General features: G+C 35.0%; 1 protein-coding gene across 4 annotated transcripts; it reads left to right on the top strand.

The window, feature by feature from the left end:
- Positions 1-6211: 6211 nt before the first annotated feature.
- LOC108371348 (uncharacterized) lies at positions 6212-22443 on the top strand. Of its 4 annotated transcripts, XM_017626898.1 has the most exons (10): positions 6212-7015; positions 7144-7263; positions 9459-9539; positions 16435-16543; positions 16630-16753; positions 18198-18333; positions 18709-18765; positions 20683-20947; positions 21597-22057; positions 22131-22443. In XM_017626898.1, the coding sequence occupies exons 1-10, from the start codon at positions 6391-6393 to the stop codon at positions 22247-22249; spliced, it is 2097 nt and encodes a 698-aa protein (XP_017482387.1). In that variant the 5' UTR covers positions 6212-6390; the 3' UTR covers positions 22250-22443. The 4 variants fall into 4 exon arrangements, with proteins under 4 accessions (XP_017482387.1, XP_017482390.1, XP_017482388.1 ...); XM_017626901.1 differs by lacking the exon at positions 9459-9539; XM_017626899.1 differs by lacking the exon at positions 18709-18765.
- The last annotated feature ends 1248 nt before the right edge of the window (positions 22444-23691 follow it).

The following is a 23691-nucleotide window of genomic DNA, read 5'->3' as shown; positions in this document are numbered from 1 at the left end:
TACATATATGATTTTGATTTCAAAAGCAGAATGCTGATGAATAAAAAATGTTCTACAGAAATTGTCTTACTAATTACTACTTACTTTAAAATACATACGTTTTCGTTTAACACCCTAACTTAGCTACAGCAATTTTTAACACGTTTAAGAGCAAGCGTTGGGTGTAAAATTATCCACCTTCCCTGACAAAAATTGCGTGCGAAATTCACCCCAGCCGCACTTGTGTTGTCAACATTTCAAAAGCTTTTTACAACACTCAAGCAAATATGTACTTAAAGACACATTCACATTTATGTACAAGAGGGCGAACGAACCCTTCTTTCTGTCCAACCACGGCTGAGTAAACACAATTTTGATCTTTTGCGCGGTGTTTGACTTTGCCGACTGGCTGACGCGTTTTTTTTTAATCTTCTTTTTACAATATTTACAATTGGATAACATATTTCAAAACATTGTTTTGCAATTAAAAAGGGGATTTAGCTGAAGGGTCAGAGAGTTGGTGACCCGGAATTGGTACTTGAAGATATACGTTTTAAATGCTCACTAATTCTGAATTAATTTCAATTGCGGCGAAGGGTTTATTAAATTTTAAATAATCACGTAAAGATATGGTCCTGGAGAGTTCGAAAACGAAAAATTGATTGATAGATTCTTGATTTCTCCCGATAAAATTTAGGAGTATCTAGTACAGTACTAAATTGTGAAAGCTTTTTTTGAGGCAAAGGTGAATTAAATGTAATTGGAATAAAAAACTGTTGCCGCCAATCAGAAACATATCAAAAGCAACTAAAACTTTTACTTTGTTAAGTAAGAGGTGCTTTAGGGTGGTCCTTAAAATATCACCAGCATGAGGCACCCTTTCATTTTATTCTACACACAAAATAAATACCTCGATGAAAATTTAAAAATTAAAAATTAAATATTTTAAGGCTTGGAATGGAATTTTTAACAGACTTCAAAAAAGAGGAGGTTATCAATTCGTCCGAATATTTTTTTGTATGTATGTTACCGCATAACTTCCGATCACGTTAACCGATTTCTATACTTTTTGGGAAAAGGCAGTATCTTAGATGTGCTCCCATACTAATTTGGTTTAGATACGATCATTGGATTATGCAAAAATTATTTGTACTTTAAAATTTTCATATGAGAATTGAAGTCAGTATTGTTTTTTACCTAAAAATTACTTGTTTTGAAATCTCAAAAGCTCTACAAAGTTTTCAACTTTCCATAGCTGGAGCTCAGCGAGTTTATGAATTTATATGAATATGTTTCAATACGCTAAATTATATCTGGTCAAAGTCAAAATGTTGATCAATTTTTTCTGTCTTAAAAAATTAAAATTTTTCAAACCCTGGTAGCGACCTTTAAAAATTTTGTTCCACAACAAAAAATTCAGAACGGAATCGTTGCTATTAGCCGCGATAAAGGTGGCTACATCGAACAGTAATAAATGTTTATTAAAATTTGAAATTTTTTTAAGTTGAACTAATGTTTGTAGATAAAAAAAAAATATTTAGACAAAACTATGGCATTTTTAATTAGTATAATTTCGAGCGCCTAACCATGTAGTGAAAAATCTTGGCTATAGTTATAGATCTTGGTTATAGTAAAACTGTTGTTACTGGTGTTCGAACAATGTAAAAAATAACCAACCAATTTTTGGGAAATGTTGCAAATGACTCCACCTTACTAGAAATAAATGGTGTTTTGACTTTTATCTGATCCTTAGATATCTGTAAAAAGTTTTCGAACATTAAAATTGTTAGTGAAATTTTATAATTGTTAATTTAAAATTTTCAATTTTTTAATTTTTTAATACCGAAGAAAGCGAAATGAATTACGAAAAAATTGTGTGTATGCCTATTTTTCGAGTGCTTTATCGAAATGCAAGTTTTTACTGAATTAATTGATTATAATCTCTTTGCTCATCGTATAAATATCTGTATGTACTTACATAGCCATATCCTTCATTAAATCTTGGGCGAAAAGGACGATGATGTCTAAATTTTCAAGAAAACCACCTGCTCCTTCTCAAACTGCTGCAGTCTTCTTCACTCAGATAGAAAAATATAAAGCTGAAAATAATTTCTTATATATATACATTCTCTGTAGTGCTGGTTTAATGATCGTACTTATGTACCTCATGCCCCTGGGCGATTTTTGCCTATTTTGGGAGTGAACGTGCACCGAAACATATGTTTTTTATACAAACATATGTATGTACGTGGATTTATGCGAATTAAATGCGCCTTAAATTGTTCAAAATAAAAATCGAAAGTGTCGGATTGGTCGGCTGCCTGCCATCACACCTCAAATTAAGGGCAAATATGTCAGCTTAATTGAAATTTTATCACTTTGCCAATATCGTCGACGCAAATGTCATTAGTCAATCTGGTGGTGTGGATTACATAAATATCTTTATTTATACATCAACATACATATGTATCAAGCGCGCAGTCGTAATGCTTCCAACGTTGAGGCACACGTTCTACTTTGACCTAGAAAGAAATTAGACGGGATCAGGTTACCAGTCAACACACACAGGCATATTCACATTTAGCAAAACGATAAAACTGACGTGATGTTAAAAAATTTCGTGAAATTGATAGCTACCGTGTAGAGTTAAATGTAAACAAGTCGTAAATAATATTACTACCTACCTACACTAAAAAAATAAGGAAATAAAACCAAACATCACTACATTCTGATACAATTGCCGCTTTTGTTGAGCGAGTTTGTTTGTTTACCTTTACTTGTAAAGTCAAACTTCGAAAAATGTACATAGCTACTCTCTTGGAAAGTCCAGCGTTTCGGAATGTGCCCTTTTAAGGAGTTTGGAGGCGTAAATCTTTGGTGCTTCTAATATTTTCTCCTACTTTAATTTATTTATTTTTAACCGACTTCCCAAAAAAAAAAACGCGGAAGGTTATTAATTCATTGGAATATCGGTGGTATCTCAATGGTGGTTCCATACTAATTTGGTTTCGCTTTGATCGTTGGATCATGAAGAAATTAACGGTGCTCCTAAATATTTGCTTAAAAAAAATTTCTGTGGATTTCACTATCAATTCATATGCATATTTTCGCATCTTGTTCTTTACGGAAACATTCCCGAATCCTTTGGTCTCCTTTTGTTCCCTTAAAACTGCTCTCAATACTTTTTCCCCCGTTGGCTCTTTTGTGTAAATGTTCTTGACATTACATTTTGGTAACTGTTTCTTAGAAATAAATTTAAAATTTTTTCCTGCAGGGTATAAAACTTGTATGTACTATGTATGTATGTGCATCAAATTACTTTCGCCTGGTGCAAAATGGGCTGGCGAAATAGTGGCGAAAAATTTTTTTTGCTATGAAAAAAAAACGTTAAATTTATACATATGTATGTATTATTACAAATCTACACATAAATTGTCAGTTCGAATAGTGTTTTACCTTGCATGTTAATACACCTGTACTTGCACATATATACATATATTGGAGCCGTTGCTTTGGTATGCATACGGTGACCATTCGTACCGATTTTGGCGGAAAAGTACCGATTTTGAGAAAATTGTCCCGCTGATTTTTATTTTTTTTTAAGTCGGGACGTATAAGTGTCCCGTTTTTTTCATATTTGTACCGATTAAGTCATATTTTCAGTGTTTTCTTCATTCATTTATGAAGACTCTCGCTATACTCTGGCTCAAAAACAATTTTTCGTACAAACGAGGCAGCACTTTCGTTATCACAAAGGACATAGAATATAAGGGAGCCATGAACATAGCATCCTTACTTTCTATGATTTTTGGTTATGTTTTATTATGTCAAACTGGTACTTTCGCTATATTGCAGTCTATCACTCCTGTCTGAACTTTTGGAAGGTTTTTATAATTACACGATGTTACAAACTAAAAAGGATCTAACGAACTTTTTAAGTGATCTAGTAAAGGTCGTAGATCTGGCCGAGTAATTCAGGTAGCTGTTTTCAAAATTTTTCTAACACTCCAATTCTCAACTTATTCTTATAAAACCATTTTCGCATGACTTCCGACACTAAAAAATTTTGGGTTTGCTTATCAAACATTTCATGGATATGAAAAACTTAAACTGTAGATATTGTGGCAAAAATATAAATAGGCAAGAGACATTTTAGCATTTTTTGGCTATTCCCCTTTCGATTATTTAATGTTCATTATTTTTTTATGAACGTGAAGCTCGTTATCTAACAAAGACCATGTACAAAAATTAGCTAATGGCGATTTCGTTTCTACAAAAAAGTTGCCTGCCCATCGCCCTCTTCTTAGTGTTTGTACGTAGAGGGCAAAGAGAAGGTTGCATTTTTTAGTAGAATTGAAATCTGCATAAGTTCGACAAAGTTTCATCAACATTTTGAGCTTTTTAATTAGATTTCCTAAGTAAGTAGAACTTACTGTTGATTTTTGGAGTTTTTTTTTTTTTGACAGGTGTTGCTCATCTTCTTCATATCAAAAAATTTTAGAGCATACTTTGTATGGAAGAAAATTCGGGAACAAAAAAATGGCAAAAGTCAAGAGTAAGTCCAAGCTGCTTCAAACTTGCGCTTTGATTTGAATGGGCAACAAAACTACATACTGAAAACAATTCTACAAAATCGGATTAAAATGTTTAGAATTTGAATCAACATTTGTAAAAAAACAATTCTACAAAATCGGATTAAAATGTTTAGAATTTGAATCAACATTTGTTAAAATTCGTCGAAATTTTAAAATTATGATTTAGATGGTTTGTTTTTAGATAGTAAGCTATATAAATTTTCATAAAAAACAATGCATTTTTTTAAACAAAGAAAATAAGCCAAAACTTGCCAAAAAGTTTCTTTCCTATTCATATTCACGCCACCGTATATATTGTGTGTAAATTTCTTTCTCATTATTTTGTTGTAAATAAGACTGTATTAAAAGATGTTATGACTTTTTATTCGGAAAACAAAATAGTATGTTCGGAATCGCTGCTGTATAAATGTCCCGATTTTTGTCCACACAAATCTGGTCACCGTAGGTATGCAACTACGCCAACATTTAATAGCTTGCGCACGAAATCAAAAATATCCGGCAAAATTTTATGACTGAAATTAATCAGAGTTAAAGCAACTTTTCCTTTTCCTTCTTAATGGTTTTCCATTCTTGGTTTTCTTTTTGAATATTTTTCGAACACGAATGTCTTTAATAGATATCCGTACAAAAGAGAAACATATGAAAAAGGAAAATTTGCATATCGGTACATATGTACATATATACATACATATGTATGGAGAGACAGACATAGTCAAATATACATAAATATATATATGTAGACGTTTAAATTATGCACTCATAATCATATTTCTGCGCTACACCGTAAAAAATAAAAGTGTTATCTTTGAGCAAAGATTGCTTAGATTTTCTTATATATTTAGGAACTGTTTATATCACATCGGAAGCAAGAGAGCAGGCAGCTGGGTAAAGCCGACATGATGGCCAGCTATTTCCCCTTCGAAATGGAAATAACGACCATGGGCTTTATTTTTTTTTTTTTGGGGAAATAAAGCCCATAGGCGTTATTTCCGCGGGGGCCTTATTGCACTCCACCGCAAAACTCTTCGCATGGATATTGCTTTACACAATTGCTTCGCCTAAAACTTTGACGCCGAATATAAACATTGTTCCGGCGTTGTCACGTACTCAGTATGTATTAACCGTCTGCCTCAAAATTGGAACTAAGTCTCTTCAGAGGTTTTGCAAAAACAATTAAAAATGGGCATTGTTACAGAATACCGCAAATAATTTTATGTTTCAAATGCATGACACAATCAATATTTTGGCCGCTAGACAGTTATCCCTTGTAATTTTTTATTTATTTTTTTTTTTTGGAGAAAACCCGGTTTCGGTGTTGTCCCATCTTCATAATAACGAGTATAAATGCTAGCTGGGTAGCTTGGCTTTCGAACATCCGATCGGTGAAAAACCGAATATTTCAAGAGAACAGCGCAGGCTGATCTAGAGGGGCCTTTAGTTGTTAGGGCTTATTTAGAAGGTCTGAAGTTGTTACTGACAAGAAATTGAAATGCCAAATGCCCTCTATTTCACCGTATCCTACCTTTTTAAGTTATATTGCTAATCATTCCTGAAGTACTTATTATGTAATAAAATTTCTCGCAGTGTTTTCAACCACATAAAGTCTTATCGTCAATATTTCTTTCTATTTCAGGTCAACACAATAGACTACAAAAAGTTTGAGGCATTTTCGAAGTTTTGAATATATTAAACTCAGCCAAGGTTGCAAAAACAAGTGGAATATCAAAAATAAACAAATAAATAGAATAAACACCGGGGGGAAATCAGAACATCAATATAAATACATACATAGGTGGACAAACACACCCAACCAATCATGTCAGCTAGAAGTCATCCACAAATGGCACCACCGCCACCACCTCCCAAACCAAACAAATCCGTCACCGCCAATGGTACCACACCATACGAAACGTATGCAGCAAATGGCAACGGCACATTCGCGAATGCCAACGGAAATGGTAATGGCAGCGCTAGTGGCAGTCGCAGTGGCAGCATATCCTCGTTGACAGACAACAACCAGGGTAGCCTGCTGCGCCACAATCAGAACGTGAATGGCCGTAGGTCGTGTCACACGCCACCGCGCACTGATCAAGAGCAAGTCGTAATGACGCCCAAAGGTAAAACAGCCAATAGTACTGTTATACTGATCGAACGCAAATTGGTCGATGAGATAAATGAGCGGGTCCATGTTGCTGGTGGAGATCATACAGGCATCATAATCAATAAGGATACCGTTAGCGGACAGAAAAGTCAAAGTATACCAGCACAGCTGTCGTTGGAGTTTCGTGTTTTCCTCGTGAGTGCAAATACAGGCAAACATTCACAAGAATCACGAACGCTGCGTTTCTGGTTTCGGCAATGGTTGCGCAACGACGAGAAGCAGGCACAAATTGCACAGGACTTCTTCAAGGAGTTGGTCAGTCCGAAAGATTTTCCAAGAGGTAAGTGAGTGAAGTGTGTGAGTGTGGGGGGTCTGTGCGAGAGAGTGATTTACCTAGCGTGAGTTTTGTGTTTTCGAGTGGATATAAAGTTTTCGAATTCTTTTGTTCTTTCTTTTTTTACTTCGCAGATTATGTTGGTTTCATTAAAAAAATTATGAAACTTATGCAGCGCGGCTACGATGAGATACAGTCATTGGAAATCGAATTGCGCATATTGGAGGAAACGGCAGAGCCACCATCACGACCGCGTAAGTAACTAATCATTATGGCACAAGAAATTTTACATTTTTTGAGTTTATTTAAACCACGAAATTTTTATACCCAATGCAGATAATAGTTAATTATGAGGGCGCTAAAATGTTTTGTCCATGTCCAGGTTTTTAGCAGCAATTAAAGCAAGAGGTGTAAAGGGGATAATTTCTGTATGACCGACAGAGCGCGTTTACAATGGCGGGATTTCATACTGAGAGAGAAATAATCGATGATACCTTCATCAGAAAAAAAATTATGGTCAACAGGTATAGATTTCGATCAAACGAAGATTTTACGAAAAAAAACATTTTTGCTAGAGCAGTATACAAGAAATCGCACCCCCTTTTTATTATAATTGCTGGATATTAGATTGTACTGGCCTGCAATCGATTAAGGACGATGTTTAATGCTCTCTGTCTAACTCATACAGTCTCATTTTCGGAAATATTGCAATGACCAGTGACCCAAAGTAAATTTTTCCCGAATTAGTTCTGCAATTCTTAACCTGCTTTGACTTTCTTATGAGGGACACCACGGAAATAATGACCATCCGGCTACCCGAGAAATTGCAACCCGTTACAAAGACGACAGTCTGCGATGACAGCAAATACATCTGCCTGCTAATTCAGACAGTATTTAGTCATTTTACGTTGTATGTATATGAAATGCGCTAGAAATTAGACTGTTGAGAATTGCAGATCGGTATTGAACGAATGAAGTCGCACGATTACGCATGCTGCAGGGAGTCGATCACAGAGTCTCATAAATAAAGTAGTCAACCCACATCTGAATCTGAATTCGAAATCAGAATTGTGACACTTTCTCTAATTTTCTTGCTAACTTCAAAAAAAATGAAGCGACTAAAAAAAATTATTATTATTTTTTTAATCGGAAAGAGCTGGTGTAGCACTTATAAAAGCGCCTACGTTTATTATTTTGATCGAGAAATGCTCATGTTGTTTCTTGTTATTTTTTAGGACATTTTTTTCGATTTTTTCGAGACTTTTAGTGAGCCCTCGTGTTTTATTTCTCGGGACCTTTTTTTTGATTTTTTCGATACTTTTCGATATTTTTGCTGTTTTACTTTTTGGAACTTTTTGAGACATTTCTTTATTTTTACCGGCACTTTTCGGGATCTTTTGTGATTTATTTTCCTATGTTTTTCGGAATACTTCGTGTTTTACCTTAAGATATTCTCGGCATTTACTCGGAATTCTTAGTATTGAACTTTTCGAAGTTTTTCGGAAGTTTTTGGGAGTTCGAGTTATGAGCTTTTTTTGAGCCTTGTTCGAGGTTATATGTACGTGATTTATTTGTCTGGATTTCGGTCCCTTTTGTGTGTTTGGCAAATATTTTCAACGGTTTTCTAAATGTTTTTGTGTCTTACTTTTCTGGAATTTTCAGGACTTTTTTGGAACTTTTCCAGTTTTCTTTCGATATTAAAAGAAATATCAGTCAAATCAAAATTACTTTTAAAAAATGCAAAAATAGTCGGTATTTCTTGCTTAGAATAACTAGCATTTTTTGTTGCTTTTTTTAATTTTTATTTAATATTTTCGTTGATATACACTCTGTTCTTATAACCAAATTTGATATAGCAGCCGCTTGAAAAAAAACTCATCAAAAAGGCATTGGGTATAAAAAAATCAAATTATATCTTCTCACTCATTATTTTGATTTTCCCGTTCTTTTCAAACGAAAACGTCTTATCTACTTCTCTTTCACTAAGTATTCCTGCTTGTCTGGTGGGTGTGACAAAATACAATAAATATATATTCGTGTATCTCACCCACACAACACTAACCTTGCACAAAATTAAGAAATTAACTTGTCTCTAAAAAAAACATTCACCCGCACTATGCACCAACATCTACAAACGTCTACAAATGCAGCTACTTAATATCTATAAACTTATCTATGTATCTCAATTTACTTTATTAAAATTTCAAAAAAAACCTTACTTTTTTCTTCTTCCATCACGACTAAAATGGGTTTTTCGTCGCATATTTGTATGGTTGATTTCCTTTTCGCCCACAATTGAAATATTTCACGCCTGCCCATTTGCGACACCCGCGCGCCGCCCCGCCCCGCCTTACAACTTTCAACAACTTCCATCGAAATGTTGCGACTTCGAATTGGAATGAATTCTTTTCTCTACATAAATGAAAAAAAAAAAAAAAAAAAAAAATAGCTCGCGATGGTTACATTATTTATTGTTATGGTGATTGTAATCGAAAATTCGAGGAGGCTCTGCAGGCGCAGCGTAAAACAGGTGATGGCGATGATTTAATGAAAGCCATTTGGCTGGATATGTACAATGAGCAACTAACACGTCGCAAATAGTTAAAAAAAAACTTAATTAGCGCGAGCGCGCGCGCATCCAAATGCATAAACATGTACATACATACATATAAATAAATAAATGTACATTTTTGCATACTACTGGATATAAACTAAATATTTACATACATAAATGTGCTTTTGGCTCACCAATGCCACAAAAAATAATAATAATAACAATAATCGAATAAAACATTCCTCATACTCCACCCTAACAACCGCATTGGGAGCGCAAGTGTGCTGCAAATTAACAAACAAAGCAAAAAAGCCTTAACCAAAATAAAGCGAGAAGCGAAAGAAAGAACCGTCATAAAAAAAAAATGAAATTCTGATAAAACCTAAATATACAAAAAAAAAATTATTTATTGTATGTTTATCTGATAATCGTGGTACTCGTTGACTGGGTTGCATTTATTTATGTCTACTCCATAGTTACTTTTACACAAATAAACAAACAAAAAATGTGTTTACCTCTCGTCGCTGATGAACTTATCTATCCATCATCTTTCTTTCTAATTTCGTATATATTTTTTGTTTTTTAATTTCTTCTTTTTTTTGTGCGGTTTTTGTTTGTTTCGCGTGCGATAAATTTTTTCTTTATAGTCCTTTTTCTGCTGCCTAGCTGCCGTAATGTTCATATTTGCTTACGTTCGCATGTTTTGTTGTGTTTTTTCTTGTTGAAATGATTGCGTTTATTATTACTTACTTTGGTGCATCATATTTCGTTTTACCACTCATCAACATAAGTGCCTTTTCTGTGTTACATATATGAAATACAAATGTACATAATAAAAAATAACAATAAAATTAGATTTAATAAAGCAAAGCCACTTGAGTGTCTTTCTTTGAAATATTTTTGGTGTTAAAATACAAACATTGAGGTTATGCCAGCACATGTCATTTTGAGGCTTACCGTGTATTCCTGTCAGATAACGAAATCCCAGAACTCTCACCAAAAGTGGGAGCTGAGAACTTAAAAGCACAAGGAGTATTTTCTCTGCTCCCGGTTCGGTGGGAAGGATAAAATTAGCGCATTGTGCTGTAATTTTGATGCCCTTATTGAGGAAAGTGAGTTTTTTCTGTGGAAATCCTAAATTACTTAGTAAAACGATCAAACATCTAGTCTGAGGAATGTGGACTTAGTGTCAATCCTACCTGGACAGAAATGGTACTTTTCAAAAGGAAGTATAAAACTTCTCTAATTAAACCTTCCACCATAATCGGGGTGTCACTTACCGGGGTCAAATACCTTGGGCTTATTCTAGACAAGAAACTTGACTGGAAGCGGATCGTAGAAGACTTCTCTAGGAAGGCCAATACCGCCCTGTATGCCTGAAAGACGACTATGCGCTAAAAATGGGGAATAAATCCACATATAGTACATTGGATGTATACGCTGTCATAAGACCCATCCTTCTCTACGATTCCACCATATGGTCGCAGGCGCTAAACGACACCTTGTCCAGAGCCAATGTGGAAAGCGTGCAGAGGACGGCAGCCATGCTCGTCACGGGAGCACTGCCCTGTAGTGATACCCACCAAATCTCTGGAAATAATGTTAAATATTCCACCTGTGGATCTCAAGGGAAGTTTCCGGCCGGCTGCAGTGCAGCCTGGTTACATACGATCCAGCCGTGGAGAAACCTCATATCCGGGCATGCAAAGGTACTTGTAATTCTATCGGGACGTAGCCTTAAACCCAGAACTAGAGACCTATTATTCTCTAAAAGGCAGTGAAACTTTCTTGCCTTACGCCAACGGAAGCATCTCCTGGGAATGGATTACAAATAAAATGGGCTTGAAGGAGAAGCTTCAACCCTCAGAAATGCGTCTAAATTTTTAGTATGCGTAAGAGCCCTTTACACTTTCACAGACGATTATCTATGTAACCCTTTTCGACTTTCTTACTTATTAAAATTATTAAAACCTAGTTACCATAAAAGTGATGCTCGAACAATTTATTTTTATTTTTATTAAGAGGGTAATTTTGCCAGGGAGGTTTCCCAGTATCGTTGGGACGATGTCGAATCGGCTTCAAGACCCGGCGAGATGACGCCGTTGGATTTTCTTGTAAGCCTACGCGAAATGCAATTCCAAATCTTGAGCCCAATAATTTTCAAGTTATGGCCACGATTCATGAGATTTTCGTTTCGAGGAAAGTGCATTTGGCTTAATTCGCTCTCGAATTTGGAATACTTATGAATAGTTTCCTAAAAATAATTAGCAATAGCACTAGGTATACATACTTGGCTAGGATCACCAGAGTCCTGCTGTTGTTTTAGTAGTTGGAAGGTATTTTTATTGTCTCACTAATTTATGAACTACATTTTTTATTCAAAAAAAAAAAAACTATTGTGTCATGCGGATTTTTGGGAAAATTTATTGAAAATAAATTTTAATCAATTACATATCGGCAATTAAATATACTGTAGGGACTTAAGCGTTCCTCCAAAAAAATGGTGATACATCTAAACTTAAGTTTGGGCCGTAGGTAACGGATCTGCATACCGTTTAAAACAGTCCGTTTTCTAGATCAGGTCGTACATGGCGTATGAGCAACATTTTTGCCGGCTCATATTTTATAAAAAAAAAATCATTGTGCATTTTCATTTCATCATTCACAACTTTTTTTTTATTTATGCATACCTCGATTTTCTTCGCTGGTAGGTTGATTTTTTTTTTTTGTAAAAGACCAGGCTTTAAAAAAATATACAAAAAATATGCCATTGATCATAATTCTTCTGTGGTTTATCGATGAAAAACTTGGCCAAGTGATTGTCAGCGGCTCTTCGGTGGGCCAATTTTTACTATCAAGAGAGTTTTGCAGAGACCGGAACAAATTGAAGTCGGACAGTGCAAGGTTCGGGCTATAACAGTAGATGCATTAAAACTTCCCAGCCAAGTTCCATCAATTTGACTTGGAAAGTCTTCAAGGACGACAACTCCTTGACATGACATTTCGTTTTTTTATCGAACATACCTCTCCTCTTTTCATCTTTCATTCTTTCCATGAAACACATTTCACAGGGTTGCATGAGCAATTTTACGACAATTTTCTGCCAATTAATTACTAATTGCCAGCTAATTGTTTCAGTTTTTATGAGGCTAATTTTGTTGCAATTAGGGGCCTAATTGCAGAAATAATCTCAATTAGCTAATTGGTTCCCTGTTTGAACATAGTATAAAGTCGTTTGTGGAGGGACAACAGTTTTTGATCGCTTGCGTTGCTTCGTCTGGTACTCAATTCATTTAACGTTTCCCGTAATTATTCGCTTAAAAAATGGTTCGATTTTGTTGCGCTTCAGCATTGCTTCCATCAAATTTCTTCGCGCTAATTCATTTAGCACCCAAATATCGAGGTTATTTGAATAGACGGCTCTTTTTAGATAATTCCAAACTGTCATTAGATAACTCAGTTAGGAAGAAAAAAATTTATTGGACCAAAAAACAGTGGGTAGGTACTGTGGCCAATGTTAACCATCAGTTTTCATCTCTGCATGGTTGTAAGCCACGAAGGGCCTGCAGCAAACTCCGGAATTAGGGCCCGAAAAATACATCAGACTAAAAGCTCAGTTAGTCTAGACTCAATTTCCGTAACTTAACTTAATTTTTGCCAATCGGTTATATGAGAAACTGTGTTGGAGGTTAGTTAAAACTTCCTACTTTCCTACTGTAAACTTTAGCATCTGCAGATTTTAGGTTCTTAGTTTACGGCCTTACGGAAATTGGGAGCGGTGAGAGAATCAGGCTTGCCAGACTCTCGCTTTTGTATTTCTTAAAAATAAATGAAAGCAAACATTTTAGGCGTCGAACTGTTAAACAGCTGAAAAAGAAAATACAAAAACAAAATATGTCCGCTCTTGGCTTAAGTTGACGTGTTGAGTAGTCATTGATGATTTCTTACGCTAAGTTAAATTAAGTTAAGTCTAGACTAACTGAGCTTTAAGCCGAGCATACTTTGAAGTGCCAACAACTTATAACTTAAGCAAGCTTTATTATATGGCAATTGAGAAGTACAGGTGCGGAAAGTTCCTTTATGGAATTTATGCAGCAGTGAATAGTATGCATTTAGGCGCTTGGTGTTAGTAGTCACGCCTAAACAGTTATATTGTTTATATTTAGTGCCTTCGCTATCTCCTGACAGCTTCGCACATCTGTCTTTCACAACCATTTGCATTATTTCATCGACTTTTCCAGTGACTACTCGACGAGAGCGAAGTGCATCTTTGACATCAAAATTTCAGCAACAGAATTCCCACGGCACCCTTCAAAAATTTCGGCATTTGAAGCGTTTCCAGCTTTTTTATAGTAAAAAGCATCATATTTCTTTAGATATTGCAGTCAATTTCAAATTAGAATAACTTTTTGCATGAGCAAGAAATTACAGAATTTTCTCCATCTAACCTGAAATGTCACCTGTCACACGCACGATTGACGAAAACTGATTAGTGTTGACAGAGATGTATAGGCATCAAAACCACATGATGATACAAATCCGTAAAGACTTTTTATCAGGGACCGAGAAAGCGTTCCAGTTTTGGTTTAGTTCTGCACGAGAACAAAATGTAATATCAACAATGTTCCCACAAAAGAGCCAAACGGGAACAAAAGTATTGAGAGCAGTTTGAGCGCGAACAAGCTGAGAACAAAACTCTCGGGACGTTCTCAAGAAGAAAATAATGAGAAAAAAACTTTCGGGAACGTTTTCAATGAGAACAAAATAAGAACGGAAGTATCGAGAACGTATCCAAGATAGATCAAATGAGAACAGAAGTCTGGGGAACGTTCTGCTAGAGAACAAAACGAGAGCAAACATTTTGCGAACTTAACGTTAAGAATGAGAGGGGCGTCCGCGTGTTGTGAGGGAAAATCGTTTCTGCGAGAACCACGATTGTTAATTCTAAGCCAGAGGAAAGCTGGATAATTTCAATTTCAGATCGTTTATCATTAAGGAAAAATTTTTATTTTCTGTGTAAGAAAAGTTCGTGTCTTAAGTCTTTCGTTGACTGTATTTGCATAATTATCTTTGTTCTTTTTTTATTAATTTTAATTTTCAAACACTTCAAATTAATGGAACGCTATGAGAAAAATTTTGTTCGCACTTCCATTCTTCGCGCATAGTTCAGGGAAGATTTTTTTCCGTTTCGTTCTCTGTTAGAAAGTTCCTGAGACTTTAGTTCCCAAATTGTTCTTCGAGACTCAGTTGCTCAGACGTCTGTTCCCGTTTTGTCCTTTTTCAAAACATTCCGAAGACTTTTGTTCCCATTTTGTTCTCTTAGAAATGTTGCCGTAAATATTGCTCGTATTTTGTTCTCTTTGGGAACTTTCCACAGGGTTTTGTTCTTATATCATTCCCCTTGAGAGCGTTATCGGCAGTTTTGTTCTCATTTCGGTTTCGGTTTTGAAGCGTTCTTGAGAACAAAACTACGAGAATGGCGTTTGGTTACAATCATACCTTTTGTTCTCGGTCTCTGCTTTTTATATGACGGCTGGTGTTTACTTTGCGCGTTTGCTTTTATTTTATTATAATTCGGTTAGTTCATAAACAAGTACCACACATATAGGAACTAGGTACATAGATGAAGGTACTTATGTTTTTACGTGAAATTTTCCAGCCGTGATAAGTCCTGATAAATGCAACTCGCCATAACCTGAACGCTTGTGCACTTTAACCATCCAATAAATCATTTGGCTTTTGTCTGGAATTTTATGCGTCATAATTGCGCAATATTGGAACTTACTAATATTTGTACATACAGTGGCGGTCAAAAATGGATGAATAATGCTTCGTTTTTAATATTTACAATGTTTTTCAGGATAAATTTTTTTGCTATTTTTTTTTAAATATGGTACATGCTTTAACAAACACCATATTAATCACCTTTTCAAACTTTATACAGAATTTAGGAAAATTCCAGAAATTTTTATTTAAATTTTGAACTTTTTAACTACAATTTTTTTTTATAAAATCTTTGGGTATGCAGTTAACAGGCTTAGAAATTTTAAGAGAAATAAAAAAACCGCATTGATTTTTAATTTTTTTTTCGCTGACAACTTTTGCGGTTTTTTTCATATAAATAGCGAAATTAAGGAAAACGAGCGTTGCATTTTTTTATTTTTTCGTAAACGGTCTTGCGCATATTTTTCCTCATGTTTATTTGGAAAAAAGTACATAAAATCGTCAACAAAAAAAAAAAAAATTGTTTAAATCAGTGCGATTTTTTCGCCGCTCAAAACTTATTTGTTTTACTAAAATTTTATAAGCCTGTTAACTGCATACCCAAAAAAAATGTATAAAGCTCTGGTTAAAAAGCTCGAAGTTTAGATTAAAATTTTCTGAAATTTTTCTAAATTCCGTATAAACCTTAAAGTGTGATTTATTATTGGTTTTTGTTAAAGCATGAACCATGATTTTATAAAAAAATATCAAAAAATGGTATTTTGAAAGTCATTGCAAATATTAAAAACGAGACACCATTCATCCATTTTTGACCGTCACTGTACATGCATTTTTGCAACCTCTGTACGCATATCAGTGAATTTCACTGACTCACGGTTGTCCTATGTCCAATTTAGTCGCTGCTCTGGCCCTTATACTGCCATTTATTGAATGCAAATTATCTACTTTAATTAAATTAATAAAACAACGGTTACGCATGCAACTATATACATATATACATGAATACAATCATACTCTGTTGTTTTTTTTTGTTTTTTGTTTGGTCTTCATTTGCATGCCATTAACAAATTCGCTTAATTGAATGCATATTTCTCTTTTTTCTTCCCTTTTCTGCATTTATTCCTATTCACTGTGTGCGAATTTGCAGTTTCACTGGAGGAATCACAAATTGAATCTCCGCCATTGACGCCGGAAAAGGTGCTCGAATTAATTGAACAAGCCTATCCGAATCCGGTCACACCAGAAGATTTAGCTAAGTATGTACTTCCATAAATATAATTTATTTTGAATGATAAAATTTTTTTTATAATTTTCGTGCATATTTGTATTGTAATTTTTGCAGAGACTATGGCTGGGAGGAGCAAGATGTGCTTTTGGTATTCGTGTCGCTGAAAGACCGCGGTCTTATCAAATCGATGGAATATAATTCTTTCACTAGAATTCACCATGAAGACAAAGAGATTAAGGTGAGTGAATGTGAGAATCATAAGTTAATTGAGTTTTTGGTATATTTTATGAATCAAGCAAAAACCCGGGACGCAACAAAAGTAAAAATGTATACAAATTAATGGAGACTTTGTTAAAGGCACCCGGAACCCGCTTTTGAATTAGATAGCACAGAGATCTTTTGGGTCGTATACCCATTAAACTCGATTCGCTGAGGCTAAGTGTCTATACTGGAAAAGCGCTTGTTTAAGGCTCCTTGCTCTCTTTTCATTTGCAGCTTTCCGAAGATATGCCCTTGGCCTATTCTAGCAGCTTCTTCTGCTCCTTATTTTTTGGCTTGTCTTTAAATTTTGAAAAAAATAGACTCTGAAGGCAGAACTATGTTCCCGCTGCGCCTTCACGGCATAGCGAACCTCTTTCTTCGCCAAAGTAAAGTTTGGTAATCGACGATCTTCTAACGACAGCTCCGCTTGCAATTGGCTTGGCTGTACGAGATATCTATACTTTAGGAGCCGTTGCCGAACCACCTCCAAAGAATTTGTTCGTATGGCAGTCCTGGACGTGAAAGCCGGAATTTTTAGATTTACTAGTCTTACAGATCTGTCCCGGCTCCATACCTGGGTTGCTTCAGTCACTCGAAGGTATGCTCAAACCGGCATTGGGTCTGACGTGATTTTTGGGCTTGTGGTACTCGACGGTATTCTGATTTTGATATTTAGTCGACGGAATTTTAGCACCGTGCAAGGATTGAAAGCTGAAAATTTTCCAAATATCCAGGAGGCTACGTCAGAAAGCTTCCTGACTATAAACCATTCAACAGCCATGAAAAATTCAAGATACCCTTGACTAGGGAAGATATTAAATTCGGCAGGCCTCTCGTCTAGAGCCTTAGTGTTTGGAGAAAACAAGCCCACCCCGCGACAGATGCGATGCCTTATCACGCACTACGGTCTCAATGTGAGAGGAGGTAGATTTTAGTGGCAGCAAATGACTTTGCTTTCTTCGAACCCTGCAAGTCGCTCGACCCATTCAATAAACTTATTTTCATTGATTGGTGCTATAAACACCTAAGCCATTCACTACAAGAATAGTCGCAATGAAATGCTCAGTGCATTAAAAATTTAGTGCAGCGTGCCCAACCCTGGGACTGAAGCTATTATCGACATTTTTCGATAAGTTTATTGATAGTTTAGTTAAATGTATCGATATTTGCGATGATTCTATCTATATTGATCGCTTACTTTATCGATATTTTTTTCCATAACTTTATCGATAATATATGTACATCGAGGTAGTTATCGATATGTCTACATATCGATGCAGTTATTGAACATTCTTCACTTAAAATTACTGTTATATTTATATATTTGACCATCGATTTATTTATCTTACAAAAAAAAAAATTTTACTCCGTGCATATGCAAGCATTCACATTCAAACATTTGTTTATTTATCTCCTGGAAGGTCGTGAAACAAATGCCCACAATCGCTTCGAATAAGCAACCCACAATTGCTATTATAACGGCACAGTACTGTGAAAAACTTGCGGTGGACGCCATGTTGGAGAACAAGGAAACATTTGTACGCTATACTACAGTCGGTAAGTCTCACCGCAAATATCTATATCTATTTTACGCGAAAATATGTAGTGGCAAAATTTTGTGAAATTTCATGAGTCGTGCAGGCACTCGACTGTTTCGCAATTATTATCTTTAAACTAAAAATTTTTCCTACATCTCAATAATATTCACATGCAATTATAACTGAAAATGGTCTCAAATACTAACGAATTGCAATCATTTTCTTTCTTCTTTCTTCCTATTTACTTGAATTGACCTGACTACTTATTTATCGGCGATATGTCCACTGTCCAAACACTACTTCTCCATTCCCCAAATGCAAATGTCGACAAAATTTGAAAAAAAAAAAAATTTTTATTTAAAAAAATTATAAAAACGAAATTTTCTGATACCAGATACCGATCCCAATTTAACAAACACACTCAGAAAATCTAAAAAGAAAAGAAGATTCGGTAAGAAAAAATTCGCTGTCTTTACTTTAACCGCTAATTTCCTTTGTTGTTTGTGGTTTATTGTGTTGTCTTCTTGTTGTTGTCAACGTCTGGTTTACGGGTATATACATACAATCATACTTACATACATACATACATACATACTATGTGCATTTGTGTTTGTAACTATTTTGTTGCAGCATTGTACAGATAAAAAAAAAAAAAAAAAATTATTTTTGTGTTTCGCACATTACAACATACATATGTACATTCATCCATGCGTGTTGTGCATTTGCATTCATATGAGTAAAAATTTAATCATTGAGGGTTCGTATTCAAATGTGAGAAAGCTCGGCATCGGGGTTTATATTTCTTATAAATTGTCACATTTTGAAGTTTTCGAGTTTTTCTAGGCTTTCTTATTTTATGTGAATACCCTTATTGTATCATTGCCAAACAAGCTATTGTGAACGTTTACAATAAAAGAGATTCACTCATATGCATGCAAAAACACCTTGTGTTACATACATAAATATCCCATAGATCACAAGCACCCAGCACATTTCGAAAACACTAAGAATAATCTCACTCAATCATTCGCTTGGACTTCATATCTATATTCGGTCCTATTACGGTTGTCGACGTCGACGTCAATGTAATTTTTTCAACAAAATATAGGAACACCTTTCCGCAAAAATACTGTGGTCATTATTTATTGAAAAAATTACAAAAGTTGAGCGGAAGTCTACTTTGGCTCCGGCGAATTTTGTCGACTGCGGTCGGTTGGATTACCATTTACGCTGGTTGATTTTGATAGAATTAAAAAAAATCGACGCCTGTGAACGAAAGCCTTTGGGTCACAATACAAATTTTGATAAAATTTATTTTTAAAAGTAAACGAAAGATAACAGAAAAAGTATTAACTTTTAAACTGAAATAAACTTAACGACGAAATTGTCAGATGTAACAGAAAGAAAAGTGAGGTATTCTTTGACTAATTTTTGGATACACTGAGCCTCTGATTACCTTTATCATCATGTCAACTTCGAGTGCCCCGATGATTCCAATAAACGCCGCTACTACTCATTGAACCTTACTGTGTCTCCTACCACGTCCTGAACAGCCAATATATCCTCACTTAAATCGAATAGGCAGTATTCAAGCCTCAGTCAAGTACATTGTTGTCATTTATGTGCAATAGGGTGGTCCAAAAATACACAAGAAAATTAATTTTTTTTGGAATTTTCTTTCGACCACCCTCCAGAATTATAGAAAATAGAAAATTGGGTTAATGTTTAACCGTGCTGCCTGGGCTTTGAAGTTTTCCATAAATTTTATGTGGGAAAATACATGTTTTCGTATAATTGCTATAAAAAGTAAATATTTTTAATCGAATAAAAATATTTCCCTTCAGCAATTTTCCAAAAATAGAACTGTGATGCAAATTTAACACTGAAATACTCTTAGGATCTGCGGATAGTGGGGACAAAAATTATTTGGGACCACCCAGGTAGTTTTCCTGAATCCTTAAATTTATAACTCCAATCAGCACGTAATCAAGCTCAGAAAAAAACGATAGTACAATTTTCACCCATTGGTCTATTTTACTTTAGCTGCTTTACTACATACATATGTGCATATTTATTTATAAACAAAACAAAGTGACCATAATAATATTAAAAAACATTCATATCGTACCATTTAATCATTTCATGAGTGAGATCATTCACTGCCTTACCGCAAGCGTATCCCCCCGCCCCAGTGCATATCACATTTGACTTTCTCACATCGCAACTCACCATTTCACTGTTTTATTTATTGTAAATTTAATCATTTTGTATCACATTCAAATCACTTATCCACAATCCTGAATATCAGTACTCGGGTTCAACTACGTGCAGATCATTTGATTAATATGAAAAACTCTCTTACCACCAGGCGAATCGAATGTCTACACCTTGGGTAACATTGGTGCACATCGCATCGTCAGCACGAAATTACCTTCGGCTGGCAGTACTCGCGAAGCTATGACCGCTACAGGCAATACGACGACACGTCTACTGGGTACATTCCAAAAGGTCGACTATGTCTTCGTGGTGGGCGTGGCCGGTGGTGTGCCACATTATACAGATTACAAGAAGCATGTGCGGCTGGGAGATGTGGTCGTTTCATATGTGGAGAAACAACGTGCGCTATTGAGCAAGTGAGTAAAAAATGTATATAATTTTAATTTATAATGCAAACTATACACATTAGGGTGCATCACTCTAAAAAAACCGGTATTGTATTTCCATCGAAATTATAAAATGTATTATACTTTAAAACTTCTGCCAAAATATTTTGTAAAAATATTAGATAAGTTCTATGTGAGCTAGGCCCGTTAGAAAATACCTCCAAACTTATAAAATTTATTATACTTTAAGACTTTTGCTAAAATATTTTGTAGAAATATTAGATAAGTTTTATGTGAGCTAGGCCCGTTTGAAAATACCTCCAAAAATTGCGTTTCTTATAAATAAAATTAGTTTTTAAAAATATTTTTACCAAAAAATCACCTCAGATAATATAAGAGTTTAAGCTAAAAAGGTCCCCATAAAAATATTGTAAAATATTAAAAACGAAATCCAAATTATGAGATTTTTGAAGGCATTTTCAAATCGGTCTAGCGCGTACATAAACCTTAATATTTTCCGAAATATTTTGGCAGAAGTTTAAAAAAAAATAAAATTTATAATTCCGTTTTAAAATCCACAACTTTTTTTTAATGCACCCTAATGCACAAGCATACATACACATATATTACGCTCTTATAATAATTCGCTAATCCTTGCTACATTTACATATCGACACAGAAATGAGAAACCCTACGTTTATGTCTACAAGAGTGGCGATGATGTGAAGACATATTTCCCCATCAATGACTCCCTACAACAGATCGCTGAAGGCTTGCAAGCCAACATGGAGCTGAAGCGTCCTTGGGATACCTATTTGCGTGAGGGCCTGTCATCGTTGATGCAAAAAACTGAGAGTGATTTTAATCGTCCTTCCGTCAACACCGATAAACTCTTCATGAATATCGGCAACAACGAAGTCATCGAGGTGGCACACCCGATCGCCACGGACACGGTGGATGGTGTGCCACGTTCCCGCCTGCATCTTGGACCCATTGGTTCCGGACGCGATCTGGTGCGTAGCGATAATTCACGCATGGATTTCGTTAAGAAATATGGACTACTCGCCACAGATGTGGAAATGAGTTCAGTGCTGGACAGCATTATTGGCAATTGTAGAGAGAGTTTCATACTAGTGAAAGGTGGGCGGTGATGAATGTAGAATTTATTTTCATAGCTAATACATATTACTTCTGTACTCCTCTATCGCTGCAGGTATTTCCGATTACAAGGACGGCATGTCGACGCGAAAATGGCAGAATTTTGCATCTCTGGCGGCAGCTGCAGTGGTCAAATCGATTATTTGTGGCATGGATGCGCCAACAAATGTTTAATTAACAAGCATTTAAAGTTATTTTATTATTAAATATATAATATTATCTATTATAGCGCGAAGTAAATTATTTAAAAAAATCTGCAAGTAAATAACAGGTTATAATGTGTAAAATATTGAGAAGAGGAAAGAAAAGTGTATGCATTTAGATTTCTTTATACTGACAATGATACATATATACACATACGAATCACCGATATAAATACATACATACTTATAAACGCATAGTAAATATCTACAACAATATCGATTTACATATTTAACTCTTAGTGTTTTACTAAACTTATGAACCAAAAAAAAGGAACTTCTAAAGCACATTTACATTTTAATGGATTTCTTTTTCTTGAGAAATTAATTTTTTTAATACGTTTTTATTGCAGTTTGTGTTTTTGTCGGCAATCGAATTGTTTGAGATTGATGGAATATGTATATTGAAATGTGTCCTTGTTTTTTTGTAATAATTTTTGTTAACTTTATTGAATTGCTAGTTTTTTATTGCAATAAAAAATTAATCATAGTACACAAAATAAAAAGCATTATTTAGTTTTTTGTTAATTGATAACACGGCGAAATAGTGGGAACGTATCCATAAGTAGTTACCCAGTAGATAATTTCAGGAGTTAGAAGCCCTTACGAAAGCCCTTCCTGAGAGTCAAGAGGCCTTCTACTCTACTGCTTAAGGTTTATATCAAATTTGATGTGTTATGACAACTTAAAATGTATATTGAAATTCATTTTATAATGCTAAACAATATGAATTTTTGCATTCGCATATTTTGTAAATGGAAAAGCCTTTCCAAGGACTCATCGACTTCGCCGCAGCACGGAGTTATTTAGCATCGAAACACACAGAAACAATACAGTCACAAACCACACCCGAGAACTTTCGCAATCGACTCTGAATCCTGCTTAAACAAGAAACTGCTGGGAATCGATCGAGCGGTACCCTTTAAAAGAGAAATGAAAGATATACGTACGTATTTTTTAAAAGAAGAAAATAGAGGCAAAAACGCGTGTGCGTGAATAACTTGAGATGCTGACAGACAGGAGTGCGACTCAAAATTATATTAGGAAATGACAACAGCGACACAGATGGCGATTTGACGAAAAAAAACGCTACAACCCTGTAGTGAAAAGCTGTACTAGTAGGAACAAATTCCAGTTCATGAACTATTATTTAAGGATAGAAGTCGCCAGTTCCTCGTGGAAAGTAAACTACCAGTTCCTCGTAGAATAAGGTAAACTAGGTGGTAGAATTTCTGGTTCGAAAACTGGTATTCAATGGGGAAGTCATACCAGTTCGTTATGAACAATAATTATTGTTAATTATATATAATAATATAATAATATATATAATAATAATAATAATAATATATATAATTGTAATTATAATTACACCAGTTCTCCGCATTGAAATGCCAAACCAGCCAGTAAAAATACGAC

This window comes from Rhagoletis zephyria, unplaced genomic scaffold (genome assembly GCF_001687245.7).
Source record: "Rhagoletis zephyria isolate East Lansing unplaced genomic scaffold, Rhagoletis_zephyria_1.1 Rzeph_scaffold_04903, whole genome shotgun sequence".
NCBI lineage: Eukaryota > Metazoa > Arthropoda > Insecta > Diptera > Tephritidae > Rhagoletis > Rhagoletis zephyria.
This window is presented reverse-complemented; position numbering and strand designations above follow the sequence as displayed.

Excerpts from the sequence above, each read along its gene's own strand:
- LOC108371348 (XM_017626898.1), top strand. The coding sequence starts at position 6,391 with ATGTCAGCTAGAAGTCATCCACAAATGGCACCACCGCCACCACCTCCC. Across the intron at positions 7,016-7,143 it reads TCCGAAAGATTTTCCAAGAG|ATTATGTTGGTTTCATTAAA; the intron begins GTAAGTGAGTGA and ends TTTACTTCGCAG. Across the intron at positions 18,766-20,682 it reads TAAAAAGAAAAGAAGATTCG|GCGAATCGAATGTCTACACC; the intron begins GTAAGAAAAAAT and ends TCTTACCACCAG.